At 37.9% G+C, this 20,002-nt stretch overlaps 1 protein-coding gene across 2 annotated transcripts in view; it reads right to left on the bottom strand.

The window, feature by feature from the left end:
- Positions 1-7,012: 7,012 nt before the first annotated feature.
- Positions 7,013-20,002, bottom strand: part of adamts3 (ADAM metallopeptidase with thrombospondin type 1 motif, 3) — a 123,239-nt gene continuing 110,249 nt past the window's right edge. For both annotated transcript variants that reach the window (XM_058777269.1, XM_058777268.1), the window contains 3 exons: positions 14,747-14,954; positions 12,870-12,987; positions 7,013-10,815 (listed from right to left, as the gene is read on the bottom strand). In XM_058777269.1, coding sequence (XP_058633252.1) covers positions 10,337-10,815; positions 12,870-12,987; positions 14,747-14,954 — 805 coding nt within the window. In that variant the 3' untranslated portion in view covers positions 7,013-10,336. The remainder of the gene's footprint in view (positions 10,816-12,869; positions 12,988-14,746; positions 14,955-20,002) is intronic.

The following is a 20,002-nucleotide window of genomic DNA, read 5'->3' on the forward strand; positions in this document are numbered from 1 at the left end:
AATGTGTTCTTTTATTGCAAAGCTTCACAAAGCAGTGCTTCAAAAGCACCCATCACTAATGCTAAGCTAAAAATTAGCATTTTAGTCTCTGTTAAGTGTAATTGTTCCTTTTGTATGCAATGGTGTGATGAATTGGCACTAAATAAATTAATACATAAATGAACAAAGATGAATTTATCTGATAGCATTATTTATGTCATTTTTGTGAATTGTTTTGGCCACGATAATCGTGTAGTGAAAAATCTGATATCGTGACAGACCTAGTATCAGTATTCCAGACAATATTACATATAATTATGGGTCATTTTTGACAGACCACCTTTGATCACAATTTGAGTGTCGAGTGTCTTTTTAGATTGCAGATTAATCATCTGAGTGCTCTCACAGATTATAACATGATTGTGCTATTTTTAACATTTTCTTCTTCTTTTTTTTTCTATTTTCTTCTATGCTTGACTCTGTAGGAGCAATTTTTAGGGTAATGTGCTCTAAAGTTTGTGTCAACTATAGTGCTTAAAGGAACATGTTCAATTTTGATGTCATCTGTCAATGGATTCTTCCTCCCTATTGTCTTATTTTTATGGTGGACTTTGATCTCTTCTTAATTGGCCAGATGAGCATATTACATGCGTTTCATACTTGCATATATATATATATATATATATTTTTTTTTTTTTTTTTTTTTTACTGGATAGATTTTGAGGTACATTCCATGCATATATTCAACATTCAATACATTCAATTAGCTTTTATGTGAGATATTGCTATAAGCAATATATGGTAAACTGTTATTATGGGATTGTGTGTGAGGCGTGAGAAGGCAAACTGTAGTAGTTATACTGAATTCCAGTCCATTGGGGAAGGTCCTAAATATAAGTTTGGATATTGTAATTAAAATGAAGATGTAATGCACTGAGTGTGCATAAATATTTGAGGAGGTTGAAGATCAACCGATTTGTAGTCTGGCATGATGGGAGGCGAGTTGAGCTGAGAGTTACAGTAATCAAGGCAAAAGTGTGTACCAGGATGGGTAGCTTAAAAAATTGTCTTCTAGGCTGAATAGCTTGTCAAACATGCAACAGTTTTGAACAATCTACTCCAAAATTGCCAGTGAAAATGGCTTGCATTCCTCATCTGCCATCTTTAACATCATTTTAACAAAGTACTGTATAAGCTGGAAAATTATTACAATTATTGTGATAATTGGATAGGTTGCTTTTATGCAAATGGATTATGCAATATCATATGCATACTGAAATGTATTTCAGAATGCCCTTTTATGTAAAATTGTAATGATCTTTAAATACCATTCAGAAAATAATGAATGTCCAAGGTTGGCCTATTAATCCGAATGGGTCTTTACAGAAATTAGAGCCTTTCATAATATACTGAAGCAATTTTGCGCCTGAAGGTACGATGAGCTGGAAAATGAATTGGAAGCCCAAATTATACTTTTATATGAACACCATATACAGCACCAGGGAAGCACTCTCAAGCAACTGAATGCTGTAATAAAATGCATGGCCTAAGTAAAATAATTGACTTCTATAGAGAAGTCCATATGAGCATCCATTAAGACACAACAAAGGAAATTTCAATCAAGAGCAATTTCAGTGCATTTGTCGTTGTCAAGAGAACAGTGGTGCAAACTCAAAGACGGACTTAAAGCCTCAGTATCTCTGCATACACTTGATATCAGGATTTATATAATAAATTTAGTAGGATTTAATAAGTATTGAATACAAGTCAAGTCAAGTCACCTTTATTTATATAGCGCTTTTAACAATACAGATTGTGTCAAAGCACTTAACAGTATCAAATTGGAGGATAGAGTGTCAGTAATGTATAATGATAAGATTAAACACTCAATTTTCAGTTAAAGGCATTTCATTATTGAATTCAGAGATGTCATTGTCTAACTCAGTTTAGTTTAAATAGTATCTGTGCAATCAAATCGGCGATAATCGCTAGAAATTAAGTGTCCCCAACTGAGCAAGCCAGAGGCGACAGAGGCAAGGAACCAAAACTCCCTCTGTGACAGAATGGAGAAAAAAAAAAACCTTGGGAGAAACCAGGCTCAGTCGGGGGGCCAGTTCTCCTCTGACCAGACGAAACCCGCAGTTCAAAAGTTTATATTTCTATTTTAATTTTGTTGCAATTTCTAGCAATAGTAGTATTATGTAGTTATGTATTTTATTATATTTTAGTTATTTTGTTATATTTTTTAGTTTTATTGTATTCAATCGAGGTTTTCACTGGGGATATGTCTCTGGGGGTCATCTGGGTGTCCTGATGGTGCTGATCCACCATCTGATCGGATACGGACTGAGAAACAGAATAGGAAAGAAACAGACAAATATTAGCGTAGATGCCATTCTACTTACGATGTAACGAGTACATCGTGTGTTATGGGGAGTGGGGAGTGTTCCCGGTTCCGGTTGATCTAATTAATGCAGCCTAACAATCCTTTAACGGATTTGAATAATAGAAGCGTATTAGTGTGTTATGTGTAAGCCAGGCTAAAGAGATGGGTCTTTAATCTAGATTTAAACTGACAGAGTGTGTCTGCCTCCCGAACAGTGTTAGGTAGATTGTTCCAGAGTTTGGGTGCTAAATAGGAATAGGATCTGCCACCCGCAGTCGATTTTGATATTCTAGGTATTATCAAAGTTTTGAGAACACGTTGGACGTGGAGGACTATAATGTGATAAGAGCTCGCTCAAGTACTGAGGAGCTAAACCATTCAGGGCTTTATAAGTAATTAACAAGATTTTAAAATCTATCCGATGTTTGATAGGGAGCCATTGCAGTGTTGACAGAACCGGGCTAATATGGTCATATTTCCTGGTTCTAGTAAGGACTCTAGCTGCTGCATTTTGGACTAACTGTAGTTTGTTGATCAAGCGTGCAGAACAACCACCCAATAAAGCATTACAATAGTTTAACCTTGAGGTCATAAATGCATGAATTAACATTTCTGCATTTGACTTTGAGAGCATTGGTCGCAATTTAGATATGCTTTTGAGATGAAAAAACGCAGTTTTACAGATGCTAGAAACATGGCTTTCAAATGAAAGATTGCTATCAAACAGCACACCTAGGTTCCTGACTGATGAAGAAGAATTGACAGAGCAGCCGTCAAGTGTTAGATAATGTTCGAAGTTATTACATGTGGGCTTTTTAGGTCCGATAATTAACACCTCTGTTTTTCCAGAATTTAGCAGTAAAAAATTACTCATCATCCAGTTTTTTATATCGACTATGCATTCCGTTAGTTTCTCAATTTGGTGTGTTTCACCGGGCCGTGAAGAAATATAGAGCTGAGTATCATCAGCATAACAGTGAAAGCTAACACCATGTCTCCTGATAATGCAATAAATCCAAGGGTAACATGTAAAGCGTGAAAAGTAACGGCCCTAGTACTGAGCCTTGAGGTACTCCATACTGCACTTGTGATCGATATGATACCTCTTCATTCACTGCTACGAACTGATGGCGGTCAGATAAGTACGATTTGAACCATGCTAAGGCGCTTCCACTAATGCCAACAAAGTTTTCTAGTCTATTCAAAAGAATGTTGTGGTCGATAGTGTCGAACGCAGCGCTAAGATCCAATAGAACTAATAAAGAGATACAACCACGATCAGATGATAGAAGCAGCTCATTTGTAACTCTAATGAGAGCAGTCTCAGTACTATGATACGATCTAAATCCTGACTGGAATTCCTCACAGATATCATTTTTCTCTAGGAAGGAATATAATTGTGAGGATACTACCTTTTCTAGTATCTTTGACAGAAAAGGGAGATTTGAGATCGGTCTGTAATTAACTAGATCTTTGGGGTCAAGTTGTGGTTTTTTAATGAGAGGCTTAATAACAGCCAATTTGAAGGTTTTGGGGACATATCCTAATGACAATGATGGATTAATAATAGCCAAAAGAGGATCTATGACTTCTGGAAGCAGCTCTTTTAGTAGTTTAGATGGAATCGGGTCTAACATACATGTTGTTGGTTTAGATGATTTAACAAGTTTATACAATTCTTCCTCTCCCACAGTAGAGAATGAATGGAATTGTTCCTCAGGGGATCTATAGTGCGCTATCTGATGCGATACTGTAGCTGACGGCTGCAAGGATACAATTTTATCTCTGATAGTATCGATCTTGGAAGTGAAGTAGTTCATAAAGTCATTACTGCTATGCTCTTGGGAAATGCCAACACCTGTTGATGCTTGATTTTTCGTTAATTTAGTCACTGTATTGAATAAATACAGAGGGTTATGTTTGTTTTCTTCTAGAAGAGACGAAAAGTAATCAGATCTAGCAGTTTTTAATGCTTTTCTGTAGGATAGGGTACTTTCCTGCCAAGCTAAACGAAATACCTCTAAGTTTTCCTCCAGCTGCGCTCCATTTTCCGGGCTGCTCTCTTTAGGGCGCGAGTGTGCTCATTATACCACGGTGTTGGACTCTTATCCTTAATCTTCCTTAAGCGTAAAGGAGCAACCGCATCTAAAGTGCTAGAAAAGAGAGAGTCCATTGTTCCTGTTACATCATCAAGTTGTTCTGAGCTATTGGATATGCTGAGGAACTGAGATAAGTCAGGAAGATTATTTATAAAGCAGTCTTTTGTGGTAGAGGTAATGGTTCAACCATATTTGTAACAAGGAGTTGGCTTTACAGCTTTAGCTATATGGAATATACATTTCAATGCCACTGACATCAATTCCATGTGACAGTATTAAATCTAGAGTATGATTTCGACAATGAGTAGGTACTGACACATGTTGTTTAACACCAATAGAGTTTAGAATGTCTATAAATGCTGATCCCAACGAATCCCTTTCATTATCAACATGGATATTAAAATCACCAACGATTAGGACTTTATCTGCAGTCAGCACTAACTCCGATAGAAGATTAGAAAATTCTTTAATAAAGTCTGTATGGTGCCCTGGTGGCCTGTATACAGTAGCCAGTACAAACATCACAGGGGATGTATCATTAACACTTGTTTCTTTGGATAACGTTATATGAAGCACCATTACTTCGAACGAATTATACTTGAAACCCGACCTCTGAGAGATACTGAAAATATTGCTAAAACTTGCAGCAACACCTCCCCCTTTACCTTTTGGACGCGGTTCATGTTTGTAACAGTAATCTTGGGGTGTAGACTCGTTTAAAGTAATGTAATCTTGTTTTAGCCAGGTTTCTGTCAGACAAAGCACATCTAGTTTATGGTCAGTGAACATATCATTTACAAAAAGTGCTTTTGAAGAAAGGGATCTAATATTCAATAAGCCAAGCTTTATCATGTGTTTATCTGTATTATATCGTTTTTTTATTTGTTGAACATCAATTAAATTGTTACTATTACTTTGGTTTGGATGTTTTCTGTATTTTCTAGTTCGGGGAACAGACACAGTCTCTATAGAGTGATATCTAGGTGAAAAAGTTTCTATGTGCTGAGAGTTAACTGACTTCTGTGACGTGAGGCGGCTAGCAGACGATCGGTTTAGCCAGTCTGTCTGCTTCCTGACCTGGGCTCCAGTTTGTCAAGTATGAACTCTAAGACTATGTGCCATATTTCTAGAGAGAAGAGCGGCACCACCCCAGGAGGGATGAACACCATCTCTTTTCAACAGGTCAGGTCTGCCCCAAAAATTCTTCCAATTGTCTATAAAGCCTATGTTATTTTGCGGGCACCACTTAGACATCCAGCCATTAAGTGACGACAGTCTGCTATGAATCTCATCACCCCGGTAAGCAGGGAGCGGACCAGAGCATATTACAGTGTCTGACATCATACTTGCAAGTTCACACACCTCTTTAACATTATTTTTAGTGATCTCCGACTGGCGAAGTCGAACATCATTAGCGCCGACGTGGATAACAATCTTACTGTATTTATGTTTAGCATTAGTCAGCACTTTTAAATTTGCCAAGATGTCAGGTGCTCTGGCTCCTGGTAAACAATGGACTATGGTGGCTGGTGTCTCTATTTTCACGTTCCGTACAATAGAATCGCCAATAACTAGAGCACTTTCATCGGGTTTCTCAGTGGGTGTGTCACCGAGTGGGGAGAACCTGTTTGATGTTCTGATCGGAACGGAAGAGTGGTGTTCTGATCCGCAACTAGGCCGCCTCACTGTCACCCAGTTGCCCTGCTGCACGGGCTCAACCGAAACCAAACAATGTATAGGACTCCCTGAGCTAGTCGCATCCAAAGCAGTATCTACAGCCCTCACATTCTTACTATCCTCAACTAAAGTTTGGATGCGTGTCTCTAGTTCTAAAACCTTCTCTGTCAGCCTAACTATTTCCCTGCATTTATCACATGTGAATCCCTCGCTGCTGACAGAGACAGATAAACTATACATGTGGCAAACAGTGCAAACAACAATAGCAGGAGAAGAAGCCATTACTCACCGTGATTGATGCATGATACCAACTTAACTTACCACTTACCACTGTTGTTTGATGAGCTTGTGAAAAAAGGAGCGAGGAAAAAATAAATAAATTAAAAAAATTAAAAAATAAAATAATAATAGGCACGAATAGAAATGCAAATGGAACCTCGAGTGACAAGCTAGCGGGCTAACAAGCTGCACTCGCGGTTTTTAAAAGCGAACGATCAAATTAGTTAGATTAGTTTGAAAGATAACACCAGAAATATGGTGGGAATTAAGTTATATATTATCACTTTAGACAAAAGGGAGTGAAAGTAAGGTAGAGATTCAACAAAAAGCGAAGGTACACGGAGCCACAAACACAAACCTCTCAGCAGCACAACAGACTGAAGCAATCCTATACACTACTGTATGCCATAAACGGTTGCTGTTTTCACAAACACATTGGAAGACACAGTTTTTAAGCTTAGGATTATAAACATTGATTTTTAGTGTAAAGAGTCTTATAAGGGCTTAGTAGTGAAAGGAGAAAATATGAGTTCACCTTTAATGAAAAAATAAAGCAAATCTAAAAAATACAATCAAGAGACAGTGTGGTGTTTATTACTTTCTTTATTGCTATGTGCTCCCCATTACAACAAACAGCCTCAGTAGTGTACACTTCCATTACAACTAACAAAAGTACAAATTAAAACAAAAAGAAATGACTGCAAGCGGTTAGCAACTGAAAGTGTCTTTGTAAGCCAGAACAACAATTAACACACATGAACCTGGAATTGTGAGGATAAATGTGCTTTATCCTTTATGTTGGTTGTCTGTCTGTGGCTTAGGGATTGTCAAATTAACTTCTGCTATCTTGCATTCTTTTGGGTCTCTGAATATAATATTAGCTGATAATATTAGTTGATAATATTAGCAACAATTTATTAGCAGAAAGTGAACGACAATAAAATGAAAGCTTTTTTTGTGTTCAAAAACACAACTGACACTATCTGTATGCAGATACAATTATTGTCTATATTTTTTTTTTTTTAAAGCTACGAATTAACTGCAAAAACAGTTTCGTGCAGGATTGGGGGATTTGTGGATGAAGGACAATATGAATCACTGTAAATGACAGCTTTGTTTAGGATTTTCTCTACAATTTTTCTATTCTAAAACAGCTGTGAAACAGCTTTCCCTTTTAACATCTCAAAAACTGAGCATTTGTCTTATTGTATCTAAAATGGCAGTTAAAACAACAACAACAATAAGGTTATTCAAACGTCTACTTTTAGGAGCTACTCTTACTACTTAATGCAAGTCTGTATTTTTTTTGTCTCAAATGACAGATGATGCTGCACATATGACATGATGTTGAACTTTGAATCGTAATAAATACTCTTGAGTTCTCAATGGAATATACAATAGCTTTACAGTGGCACACAGGTGACCATGTGTGTACAGTTATGAACAGCTGAACTCCACTGATAGACTACTGGCAAGCTCACACTACATGATTGAAAGACTAGCCAAATCACTGTGTTGCTCACACTACGCAACAAGATTTCTGTGCACATACTACACAACACAACGCTGACGAGGCGCACACAATACAAAACATTCTGTGAAGAGACGTTCCTGACCATCAGCGAAAATACGTTTTCTCACATAAACTCTCGTGAGAAATTACAGCGATTATAGGCCATTTCTTCAAGCATGGATGATCAACTAGCCCTTCAATTGGTCTGTGCAGTTATTTTAGCCGAAAGAAAGAAGAAACCACGACAAAAGAGAATATAGCAGAAACAATGGCGTGGAAGACGTGGACAACAAGGACTGTCAGTACTGCAGAAAGAGTTGGAGGTAATTAAACAGTACGATGAAATGTGGGTTTTATATACACAATCTATGAATTTGTTAAATTTATTTCTAGTTAGTTGATTTGATTAATTTGGCTTTTTGTCTCTGTTCATAAAGATGCATGATAAGACTGTTTATACCATCTGCACTGTGATTGGCTGGATTAGTTCCACCTTGTCATTGTGTCGCTCACATTACAAGATCACGTGGCGATAATATCAAACATGTTTGAAAATGTCGTAGTGTCTATGATAGCTCGAGACAGGTTCGGATCACGTTGCTGACCTGCTCATACTTAACGAGCTTTGGCGACCGCAACAAGCACCGATTTGGTTGCGATCTGGTTTTTTTTTTGCAGACTGTGGAAATTTGTCCACGAAAAAATGAGCCAAAAATCTTGTAGTGTGAGCCTGGCTTAACTGGTTTACTTGATATTGCAGTCAGATGCATTGTGGTTGTGATATAATCCTTAATAATTAAAAATAAATAGCTTTCCTCTCCCTCAGACAAGTGAGATAATCTTGTGCAGTGTCTCACAGTATAAGATCTCCAGAAAGTCCAGCTTTACTCCTTCAAATCTGGCCTTAAACCTCCAATTTATCTCACAATATATATGATGGGTCTCTTACATCATGGTGAAGCTGCTTGACATGTTGTTCACACTCAATTTTATTGTTGGCTAAACAAACTTTTGGCTGCAAGGGTGAATTCTTAAAGGCTGGGACACACCAAGCCGACGGTCGGCGTGTGTCTGTCGGGCTAGTTTGTTTGGTGTGTTCCACACGTCAGCTCTCGTCAGGCTCATGTCGGCAGGAGTTTGCCCGATTCAACATGTTGAATCGGTGTCGGGACCACTGGGGCCGTCAGGGAAAGTGAGAACTCCGATTGGATGCCTAGTTTCGCAAACAAGTCAGTGCCAGAGAATTAAAGCGAAAGTGATGAAAACGAGTTCGTAAATGAAGGTGGCACAAACAGAAGACTGTTCTAATGTTACGTGATCTTACCCAAGCATTCCAATATGTGAATATTATCATAACAACATGAGCCACTTAAAATGAAGAAAGTTATCAAAGTAACCGATATTCAAAATGGTAAGCAAGCATTGAGTTGTTTACATTTCATATATCTGTGTTTATTTCGTATATCTTTGTTTCAGTTTCTCCTTTTAACTGACAAATATATTGTATTAATATATTGTCTGTGCGGTGTGTTCAAGCGCAGCTTTTTGTCCAGACGCTGCCGAAGCGAGGCGACAACACTGTTGGCTTTCGTCGCCGCTAGTTCTTTGAATTCGGCTTGGTGTGTACCGGCCTTAAGAGTCAAGTGTTAAGCCTCCACATCATGGCAAAATGAGGAAAAAAAAAAAAACAACTGACAGTTTTCACAGTCTATGAGACTTCATTTGATCGATGACTTGCTGAGAGGCTGATTCATGAATGAAATAATTTTGGAATGAAAAGTAAATATTTTATGGCTATTTTAATTTCACTGATGTTTGTTCCTGCAGCTCACACCATTTTGGAATATATATTCTTCAGTGCTGAACTCATGGCTGATAGCATATTTCCTAACATATTATTAAATTGTTCTTTATATAAAAAGCTCTGATAATGCTCCTGAATCGCTTATTTTAAAAATCCTCAGTTTGTATTTTTGTAAAAATAATACTGACATTTTCCATATACAGTATTTACAGGAACGTTCATAAATATGAATTGGTCAAACATGTTTGGAGCTGGTAAAAATAAAACCGTAAAGATTGTGAAGTTTGATACAACTACCACCGGAGCCTCTTCATTTACGCGCACCATACCCCCATAGACCAGGCTGCTGAGAGGATCATCGTAAGAACTTCTTTGGCACATTCCCCATCACAACAGTGTGTGATTGACAAGCGTGTTTTCAAAACAAATACTGCTGGCAGGGGAATTGAGAACATTTGAAAGTGAACCAGCACTTTACTCTCTCTTGCTTTTAAATATCTTGAGGATGATCTGAAGGGAAAGATGAATGTTAAAGTTCTAGGTCTACGACAAACAAATAAGAGAGAGTCCAGAGGAAAAAAGAACAGACAAACTAGCCTTCATCTCTCCACCTCAGATAATGCTGTTGGCCACTGACTCTCCCGGAAACTTTCCAGCTGCCATGGCACATCTTTAGCGGCATCCTCGTCCCACGAGCTATGGATCGTCATTGCAGGCAGATTCCTTGTGCTGAGTTTGAGGCGCTTTTGAGTCTTGCTGTTCTCGGTATTGAGTTTGTGAGGCGGGGGAGTGGCAGTCTGCTTGGAAAATTGGCCTTGTGACGAGACTCCCTGCTGGTGTAGCTGTGGGACTTTCAGAGTTCCATTTACAGAAGCTGAGAGTGCCTCCAGAAGTTGGGAGGCTGAACCGAAGCGAAGTCCCTCTTCTGTCTTAGCAGCTTCATGCAGAAGAGGAGCAAAAGTGCCACTTCGCTTACTGCAGGATTCACAGCAGAGCTTGTTGTAACCTGGTATCGAGCAATAACGAGCCAGAACCTCCATCTGACAGAATATGGACTTGTCTCCTACGCATGGAACATCTGTCAGAAAAGCAGAAGGCTTTTATTCGGTGCCATTTTAAGCAGTTTTTTTTTTTTTTTTTTCACAAAAAATTTCCACATTTCATTTTTTTCTTTTTTAATACTTAGGTCTTTATATTATCAATATTATCAAATACTGAATAAACTATGTCTCTTTACATACAGTACAATAGATTGTCCATGGGAAATTATGACATTTCACCTAATAATTCTGACCACAGTGGGAGTTCACCTAGTTTTGTCATGATTTACTCACCCTCATGCCACTCCAAATTAGTGTAACTTTCTGTCACCTTTTCAACATTATCCTGGTCGTTCTTTTTGTTAAGTCTGACATCGCATATCTAAGTTTCTGGGTCCAAATGCTCATTCAGAGACCAAAAGCAAACAATAAATGATGCTGATATACAGTCACAGTGTGCTGTACTATGACTGAAAAATGATGATCCTAACCTTTATCTCCATACCAAAATCTCAGTTGGCCAGACAGCGAGTCATCTTTTCTGAATCATTAAAATATTGGTGTCCAGGACAGGAGCCTGGATACTATAATGTACATTGTGAGCATTACTTTTTTCTAAACTATGCTATGAATGAATAGTGCTCATAAACAGCTATTGAGAATGTAATATAAATTGGAAAGGAGTAGAGGAAACATGTTCATGATCATGGAACAGTGTGTTGAACTCATAAGATGGTGCTTTTGCAATCTTTCTGAAACTTAAAAAGTCCCCATTTATTAGTTGTATTCATTTGTGTTCAACAGAAAAAAAGAAAAAAAAGAAAAAAGACTCATCAATGTACTCAGTCAAATGGTTTTGGAACAAAAGGGTGAGTAACTGATGACAGAATTTATTTTTTGGTGACCTCTCCCTTTAGTCTCCATTATTAGTCATAAATCAGCAGAGTAAGCTGTAGAGAACATTGTGACACTTATGTGTAGCTGACTCGGATTTGTGTAATTTCCTTCTCCCCTCAGTTATTGTGTATACTGTTATACCTTATTGTTCTTCTCTCCTCTCATTGTCCTATTCAATACAAAAGAAAAAGCCCACAAAGATACAGTGGTCATGAGGTCTTTCAATTAATTTAAGTCATGAAAAGAGCCATTCCAGTTGAAGTTGGATTACAGACTATTTGTCAACAGATGAAGGACCAACTGGTTTGTCTTTTACAGCTGAAAAGCAGCAAAATGCCTTTAGCTCCCTAAAGTGTCCTGCTTTATACTGTGCACAGCTGAAAAGTTAAGCAGTGTGCCACAAGAGAACCATTTCCACTGAGATGGATGTCATCCAAGTGTGGGTCAAGACATAAAAAGAGAGACTATGGGAAGCTTCATGCAAGCAGACATAAAGAAAGTGCTATTCACAGTGATGTCTGCTGAGATTTATTTTAGATTTCTTATTACTGGACACGTGACACACTGTGTTCTAACAAATAATGCTGACCAGCTGAGTGTTAGCAATAAAAGATTGGAGGATAGCAGCAATAGAGTTCTTTTGAACAAAGTCAGGCTTTTGTGTTCGTAAAGAAGCTGTGATTTTTCAGTGCTATAGGCACTACACATCACTGCAGTAAAACATGTTGCATGAAAAGCGAAAGTCTGGCTTTGGGAAGAAATGTTGAAAAAGAGTATATTATTCATAAATAAGAAACGCTGCCAAAACCTCATGTTCATTTCAAGCTTGTAGGCATTACGTGACCTAATTAATGCTTTCTCATATGTAATGCGTGTCTAAATAAAAGCTCTCAACAGACAACTGAGACGGGCTAAACAAGCTTCTCCAGAGAGAAGGTGAGAAGTTCACAGACCACAAAAGCATTCTGGGAAATTAACTGCGGTTAAGAGCAACATGAATAATGTCAAGATGAATTTGTGCATTGTGCAATATTTTCCATTCTCTTTAACAAGCTTACTTTTGCTAAATGAACAACATGAACATTTCAGCCGTTCGAGACTGATCGCCTGATGAGTGCATATTTTTGTCCCTGTGCTGCTTTCTGCACAAAACCACAATCTGCTTTGTGTTTCAGGATTTGCAATGTCATTTTACCATGGCAGGGTCCTGGCCTGCAGGGCTTGTGCGACTCAGGCTTCTCACGGGTGCACTGATCTCCAACACGACAAGTGACCAGACGTTGCACCACACCTTCTCCACAGGACACTGAGCACTGAGAGATAAGTAAGATGGTTAGGGGAATCACACTACAGATAAATACACATAAATACACACGTTGCAGACTAGAATTAAACTTCTGGTTTCTTCAGGCCAGAGGAGAACTGAATACTATTTTGACACACTATTTCCCTGTGTAATACTGTAAAGCTGCTTTGATACAATCTGCACTGTAAAAAGCGCTATATAAATAATGTTGACTTGACTTGACATATGGTTTCAAACATCTCTTACTGTGTCCTAAACAACACATTTTTTTTTTGTCCACACTGAACACAAAAAGGCTGCACAGGATATTTGATATTTAATGTATCGTTTATAAGGAGCAAAACTTTAGACCAGGGGTAGGCAACGTCGGTCCTGGAGTTCCGATGTCCTGCATAGTTTAGCTCCAACCCTGAAAAAAAAACTCACCTGCCTGTAGCCCTAGTAATTCGGAAGACCTTGATTAGCTTGTTCAGGTGTGTTTGATTAGGGTTGAAGCTAAACTCTACAGGACAGCGGCACTCCAGGACTAAATTTTGAGAGTTCAAAGTGGACGTGACTACAATAGGCCCTTTCGACCGCAGGAACCTTTTCATAGTACCCAAACTAATTGTGGAACTACCCACTTTTTGGCGTGTTCGCACCGCGGGAACTAGGAACTGTTTTAGTTCCCGGAACTCCGTTTGGAGGAACTAATTAGCTCCTACTTCAGAGTAGGGTCTAAAACAGTTCCATAGGAACTATCGTGATGTAAGTGTACGCTGATTGGCTAAACGCGTACGAAAACACCCTCACCCGCCATGATTTAAAATGCCGTGTAAACACATACTGTTTAAACATCGCATCAACTTCTATTTCGCAAGAATGGAGAACAGCGATAGATGGACGGACGCTGAAGTGCAGGCACTTTTGAACATTTTGAACTCCTTTCCGATCTTTCAATCGCTTGACGTATAAGTTACGTCGCCATTCCATGTCCATTATTGTGAACCCCGCAAGACACAACAACAACACAGCTCTGATCACAGCGTGCTCCATGCTGATGTTGTTAACGTTGTTCTTCTTTGTTTTTGTTGTTGAACGCCACGCACAAATGACGTCACTTCCTAGTACCCACTTTCAGTGAGAATGCAACCCTTTATATGGTACTGGGAAATAGTTCATGCAAAATCGTCCCAGTACTTTAGTACTGTACTTTTAGTTCTGGAACTAGAGCGGTGCGAAAGGGACTAATGAGTGACACTTCAGAAACAGAAACAGAGAGATCAATGTCCTGTTGCTTGTGGTCATGGCTGATTAAGACAAAAGACAAAAGCTCATCAAAAGCTTCCAAAAAAAATAAGACCCAAAGCCTGGATTTTAGCTTCAAATTCTTACACAGTTAGGTAATGAGGTCACTGTCATCAAACAATCCCTCAGGGTGAATTTTAAAACCAATATTGACATAAAATCAATTGAAATGTCTGACATCACTTAGACATCATCATGCAGGAAGAATGGTTCTAATTTCAAGGTGAAAAGTACAAACTGAAAGGAAATTAGTGCTAATTTGTTTTTCCCCTGCAGGTGTTTCTAGACAGAAAAAAACAAAAAACAATCCCTCTGATGTGGTAAACACATTCTTTAAAGACAATTTTGTAATCTCACAATGATTTCAAGCTTTGCAAAATATAATTGAACCAATCTTCTCACTTTCCCAAAATGCTACTCTAAAAATCCACTTTTGTATTTATTGCAATAAAACATCATGTGATCTTAAGAAAACATACCTCTGACCAGGCCCCGGTTCTCCATTGGGCTGGGCAGGGAACTCTGTTACATGGCCTCCTGATCTCAGGCTTTTCCCCACTGCAGTACTTGCTGTGGATGGAGCGGTTTGTGCCTTCATGAAGGAACTGAACACAGCGCACAGTGCGAATTTGGTATCCCAAGCTTCCACAGGTTTTAGTGCAGTGTTCCCACTCCTCTGTGATCCATCTGTCAGCAGACAAATGAAATGTGGTTTAATCTACTTGTTAAGTTGTGATGTATCAAATACTGTTTCCCTGTCTAAATCTATACTTAGTTTCAAATGAAAATACTGTCTTAACATCTATCACAACAGATGTTCAGTGCTATTCATTTAAAGCACACCTTAAAAGGGATAGTTCACCCAAAAATGAACATTTTGTCATCATTTACTCATCATCAAGTTGTTTCAAACCTGTATGAGTTTCTACGAAAGAAAAAAATATATATATGGCCACCGTCAAATGAGACAGTGGTAATCATCTTAATCTCTATTATTTAGAAACCAAAATTATAAATCATGAATTTGTGAAGAAATACAGACAAGACGTAAAAATTTCTCAGCAGTTTTCAGTTTTCCTTATCTGTCTGATTATTGTTATCATTCTCAGGTCTGTCCCATTATTTCAGGACTATAAAACTGCACAACACATTTCCTGCTTAAACAGCAGGAGCTTCCATTTATTATTCATCGTCTCAAGACAGACCAGCTGCTAGCAAATCTGTGTCGGATAAAATTAATCAGGTGGACTATTAACGCCCAGAATGTGATCAGAGAATGTAAATTCTTGGCCTGATGATCTTAAAGTGAGACGCATCTGTAGCTCCTTCATAAACCTCAAGACCAAGCCTACAGTCATTAAGAATATATCTACAGCAGAACCTGTTAACACTAAAAATGTATTAAAGACAGCTTAACATCTAATAACTACCTAAAGGGACAGTTCACATAAAAATGGCAAATCTGGCATCATTTACTGACCCCCTTATGTAGTTCTAAACCTCGATGACTTACTTTCTTTAGTGGAACATAAAAGAAGATATTTTGAGAAATGTCTCAGTAGTTTTTTTTTTGTTTTTTTTATAAATACAAACACAACAGAAGTCAATGGCCACCAAAACAGACCACTGGCTTCTGTTGTGGGGATAACCCACAGAGACCAACATTCTCTTTTTTAATTTTTGGGTGAACTATCCTTTTATATATATATATTTATTTTTTTTATTTTTGGGGGGGGGAATGATAGGTTCCATATTACAAGTAAATGACTACTGTAGACCCTCCAGAGGTTATGTCGGTGAGGAGAGTGAAAACTACTGACTATAATCGAGCTGCCACCCCCTCCACCGCACACTTGTGGAAATGAGGAGAATGTTCAGCGGCTGAACAAGCCTGTGTAACAGAGAGCACTACAGAAGGTCATTTATGCCTCGTTTGTGACTTTCTAACTCATCCACATGGTGCATCAGTGGAGGCATCATTGACCTGTGTGAACTGACAGAATTAAAGAGTGTATCATGTACTACTGCTCTTATGTAATACACCTTAAACATACACTGACATCGGCTTAGATAAAGTAGTAATGTTGAAAGGTTAACAACCTTTGTTATATTTATTGTAAAAATGTATTTTTAATTGGCTTAGCTTTTTAGCTTTCTACTGCCATCGTAATGTGTACACTACGAAGTACTTTTGGTGTGCACGTGATTTTAATCATGTTACCAGCATCATTCTTGACTGTAATGATGTGCTTAATACAATACACAGCCACATATCATTGTCAGGAAGTCAACATGTTACAAGCAGATTAATGCTTTTTTTTTTTTCTCAGGTTAAAACATTTGTAAGGAAGTCAAAAGGTCATTCTTTAAAGAATGTGATTAGAAGCTCAAGGATGTGAGGCATTTATGTACCCGTGGAAGTGTCTCATTTGCAGGATTAATGTAACATACTGGAGTGTTCAAATGGATTTAAGGTGCTTTTCGAAACACCCAGTTGCATGCCGAATATTGTGGCTTAAATAGAAATGTAATTGATAGGATGAAGCGGAGACTGTTCAGCCAAAAATGAAAGTTCGGTCATCATGTCCTCACTTTCATGCCCTTTGACACTTTTATGATATTCTTTCTGTCATGGTGCACAAAATGAGTTTTTTATAATAGGATGTCCATACTGCTCTTTTCCAAATAATGAAAGTATGCTGAACAGAAATGTCAAGCAAGATGGAGCTTGAGCTACTGATCCCCATACAGGTCTGAAACAGCATGAGGATTTTTTTCCATTTGAGTGAACTATCCTTTTTAATAAACATGAGTATCAATAATTATTGGTTGTCTAGTCTATGGATGGGAAGGCTGAGGTTTTTTTTGCCTGTTGAAGACATCAATGGGCAGAATGCAGATGTTCTTCTGAGGTTGTTAATAAAACAAGCTACCAAAACGGCAGCAGAGCGAGAAGAATGTAGACTATGACATGAAGGTGGTCATATGTAGGCTGTTCACGAGTTCGCCTGCCCATTAAGCCCTGCCAGATAATGGTAAACAAACTTGGCTTGCTGTCCACGAAGGAGGCTCGAACCCGAGGCTCGGCTCAAGCTCTGAGTAAGAGAACCTGCGTTTGGGAACTTCATATCTGTTGAACAGATATATTCTGCATTCCTTGCATGTTTTTTAAATATTTAAGTTAATTCGATGAACACATTTGCATTAAGAAATAGGTGTTTTAGTTCACACATTTTACCATGTTTAATTATTTTCCCACAGATTTAACAGCAAAAAAGCTTATTAATAGGGAAGCAAAGGAGGCAGGGGAACTAAAATGGCCACCACCTGCAGAGACAGCTTCAAGAGTGAGGAAGATAAAAGATAAAGTTAGGACGAGCGAATGCAATGGGAATGGGAAAAAGGAAATGCAGGAAGAACTGCAGGCGCAATCTCATCCTCCACAGATGTGAAGCAGGAGGAGCACTGGTGACTGATGGGTATAGGGAGGAAATATCAGAATCGAAATAGGAAAGTATCACAGCAGCTGACTCTCCAGCAACAGTTCAGCTTGTGAAAAATCATATGATTCTGCAACACCTCCTGTTGTTTAACATTAACATGTTAACATTTCTACATACTGTATTTGTATTTTTTTTTTACCTTTATCTGTTGTGCACCTTTAAGCACCCTATTTATGATAATTGCGTTCATTTTTATCAAAGAGACATCATGCCTCGATCTGCATAGAGTTTTCATTCCTGTGCCACATTAGAAGGATAATCTAAGTCTAAGTCATAATCAAAATTATGTGGCTTTCCTCTGAGCATGAAATATACAGTGTGACATGGGAGGGTAAACAATTGACTAGCACACAACAGAGGCTCAAATTATAATCCCATTAAAAGTGTCCGTATTCTGTGGAGCTCTACAGCACTATTCACTCTTCTGCTAGTTTATCAAAAGAACTGATTACTCGTTTGAAAAATCTACCACAATATGTTTTCATTTAGTGTGTACTGCAGTCTCAAATATAGGAGATGATTTATAACGCTCAGCCATCTGTTTACAGGTGGTGGCATTCACTTTATTCTGTCGCTCTTAATACAAGTGGATTTTTAAATGCTGAAAACCAACTAAGAGAGTGACTTGTACTCCAAGAGATTGAGAGTATCTTGATAAAACATATTTGCAAAAGAGATTCAGTAACACTTTACTTGAAGGGGTGTGCATAAGACTGACATGACACCTTCATAATCATGACATGACACGTCATTAATATGAAGGAGATTTCATGCATGTTTATGACAACTGTCATGAAGCGTAATTCACACAGTTATGTCATTTTTAATGCAAAGATGACATTGTTTGTGATGTCTTTGTCATGACAGCTTGACATTACCAGGACAACATAACTTGTCATAAACATGACACATCAGATTAATTATCAAATTTAATAAACTACTTACTTTATGGGTTAACATTACATTAAACTGGCATGTGGTTGGTTTTGCCATTGGCTGTCATGAGGCCATTATAATTGTGTCATGAATATTTTTCTGACCACTTTTATTCAGTGGTACAAATTGAATTTGTCATTAAAATGTCATTAAGTGTTAATACTCTGTCAAATTGTTTTATGAAAGCAAATTGTTTATGAAAGCGAATTATCCAAAGCGACTCACAAATGAGGATAATAGAAGCAATCAAAAACAAAAGAGCAACAAAACATGCAAGCGCTATGACAAGCTTTCAGTTTTTTGTCTTAATTTAATGGTTTGCATGCATTTGTAAAAAAATGTAAATCATTTTATATAAATTTATATTTTCATTGGAGCACCTAATCCCACCCCTATCCTAAACCTACCCACTTCTGAACAATATAAAACACGTAACAGGCAAATATAAGTGCAGTCACAGGTATGTATTGCAGAAACTGACCGTAAACAAGCAGTATAAAAGCATTACAAACAAGTAGTGTTGCATTTCAAGTCCTTCTGAAGCCATAAGATGTCTTTATGCGAAGAAGAGAGTACAACATAAGGTTTTAATCGCTGAAAATGATCCCGCTCCGCTAACATGCTCACATCTCATTCGAAAGTAGGGGTGGGCGTATCGATCCTAATATCGATAGTATCGATACCAATGTTGGTATTGGTATCGGATCGATACTAGCCTGATAAGATCGACATTTTAGGTTAATTTTTTCTCCTATACACTTAAAGGGATAGTTCACCCAAAAATGTAAATTCTGTCATCATTTACTCACCCTCAAGTAGTTCCAAACCTGTATGAATGTCTATGTCCTGTTGAACACAAAGGAAGATATTCTGAAGAATGTGGGAAACAGAGCATTTCTGGGGCACCACTGACTTCCATAGTATTTTTTTCCTACTATGGAAGTCAATGGTGCCCCAAAACAGCCTAGTTACAAACTTTCTTCAAAATATCTTCCTTTGTGTTCGGCAGAACAAAGAAATTCATACAGGTTTGGAACTACTTGAGGGGGAGTAAATGATGACAGAATTTTCATTTTTGGGTGAACTATCCCTTTAATACATTGTTTAATACGTTCAACAAAGTGTAGACGTGTCTGTGGGTGTATATTCCACTCTTTTCACATCTCGTATGCAAACATCGCTACGCTGTTTTGTTGTCATGCACTGGGTCATCTGCTTGCCACATATTATATTTTATTAACAAACTGTATACCGAATTTAGTCTAATTATTTATTTGGTCTTTAGAACTGTCTTCC

Source organism: Onychostoma macrolepis, chromosome 05 (genome assembly GCF_012432095.1).
Source record: "Onychostoma macrolepis isolate SWU-2019 chromosome 05, ASM1243209v1, whole genome shotgun sequence".
Classification (NCBI taxonomy): domain Eukaryota; kingdom Metazoa; phylum Chordata; class Actinopteri; order Cypriniformes; family Cyprinidae; genus Onychostoma; species Onychostoma macrolepis.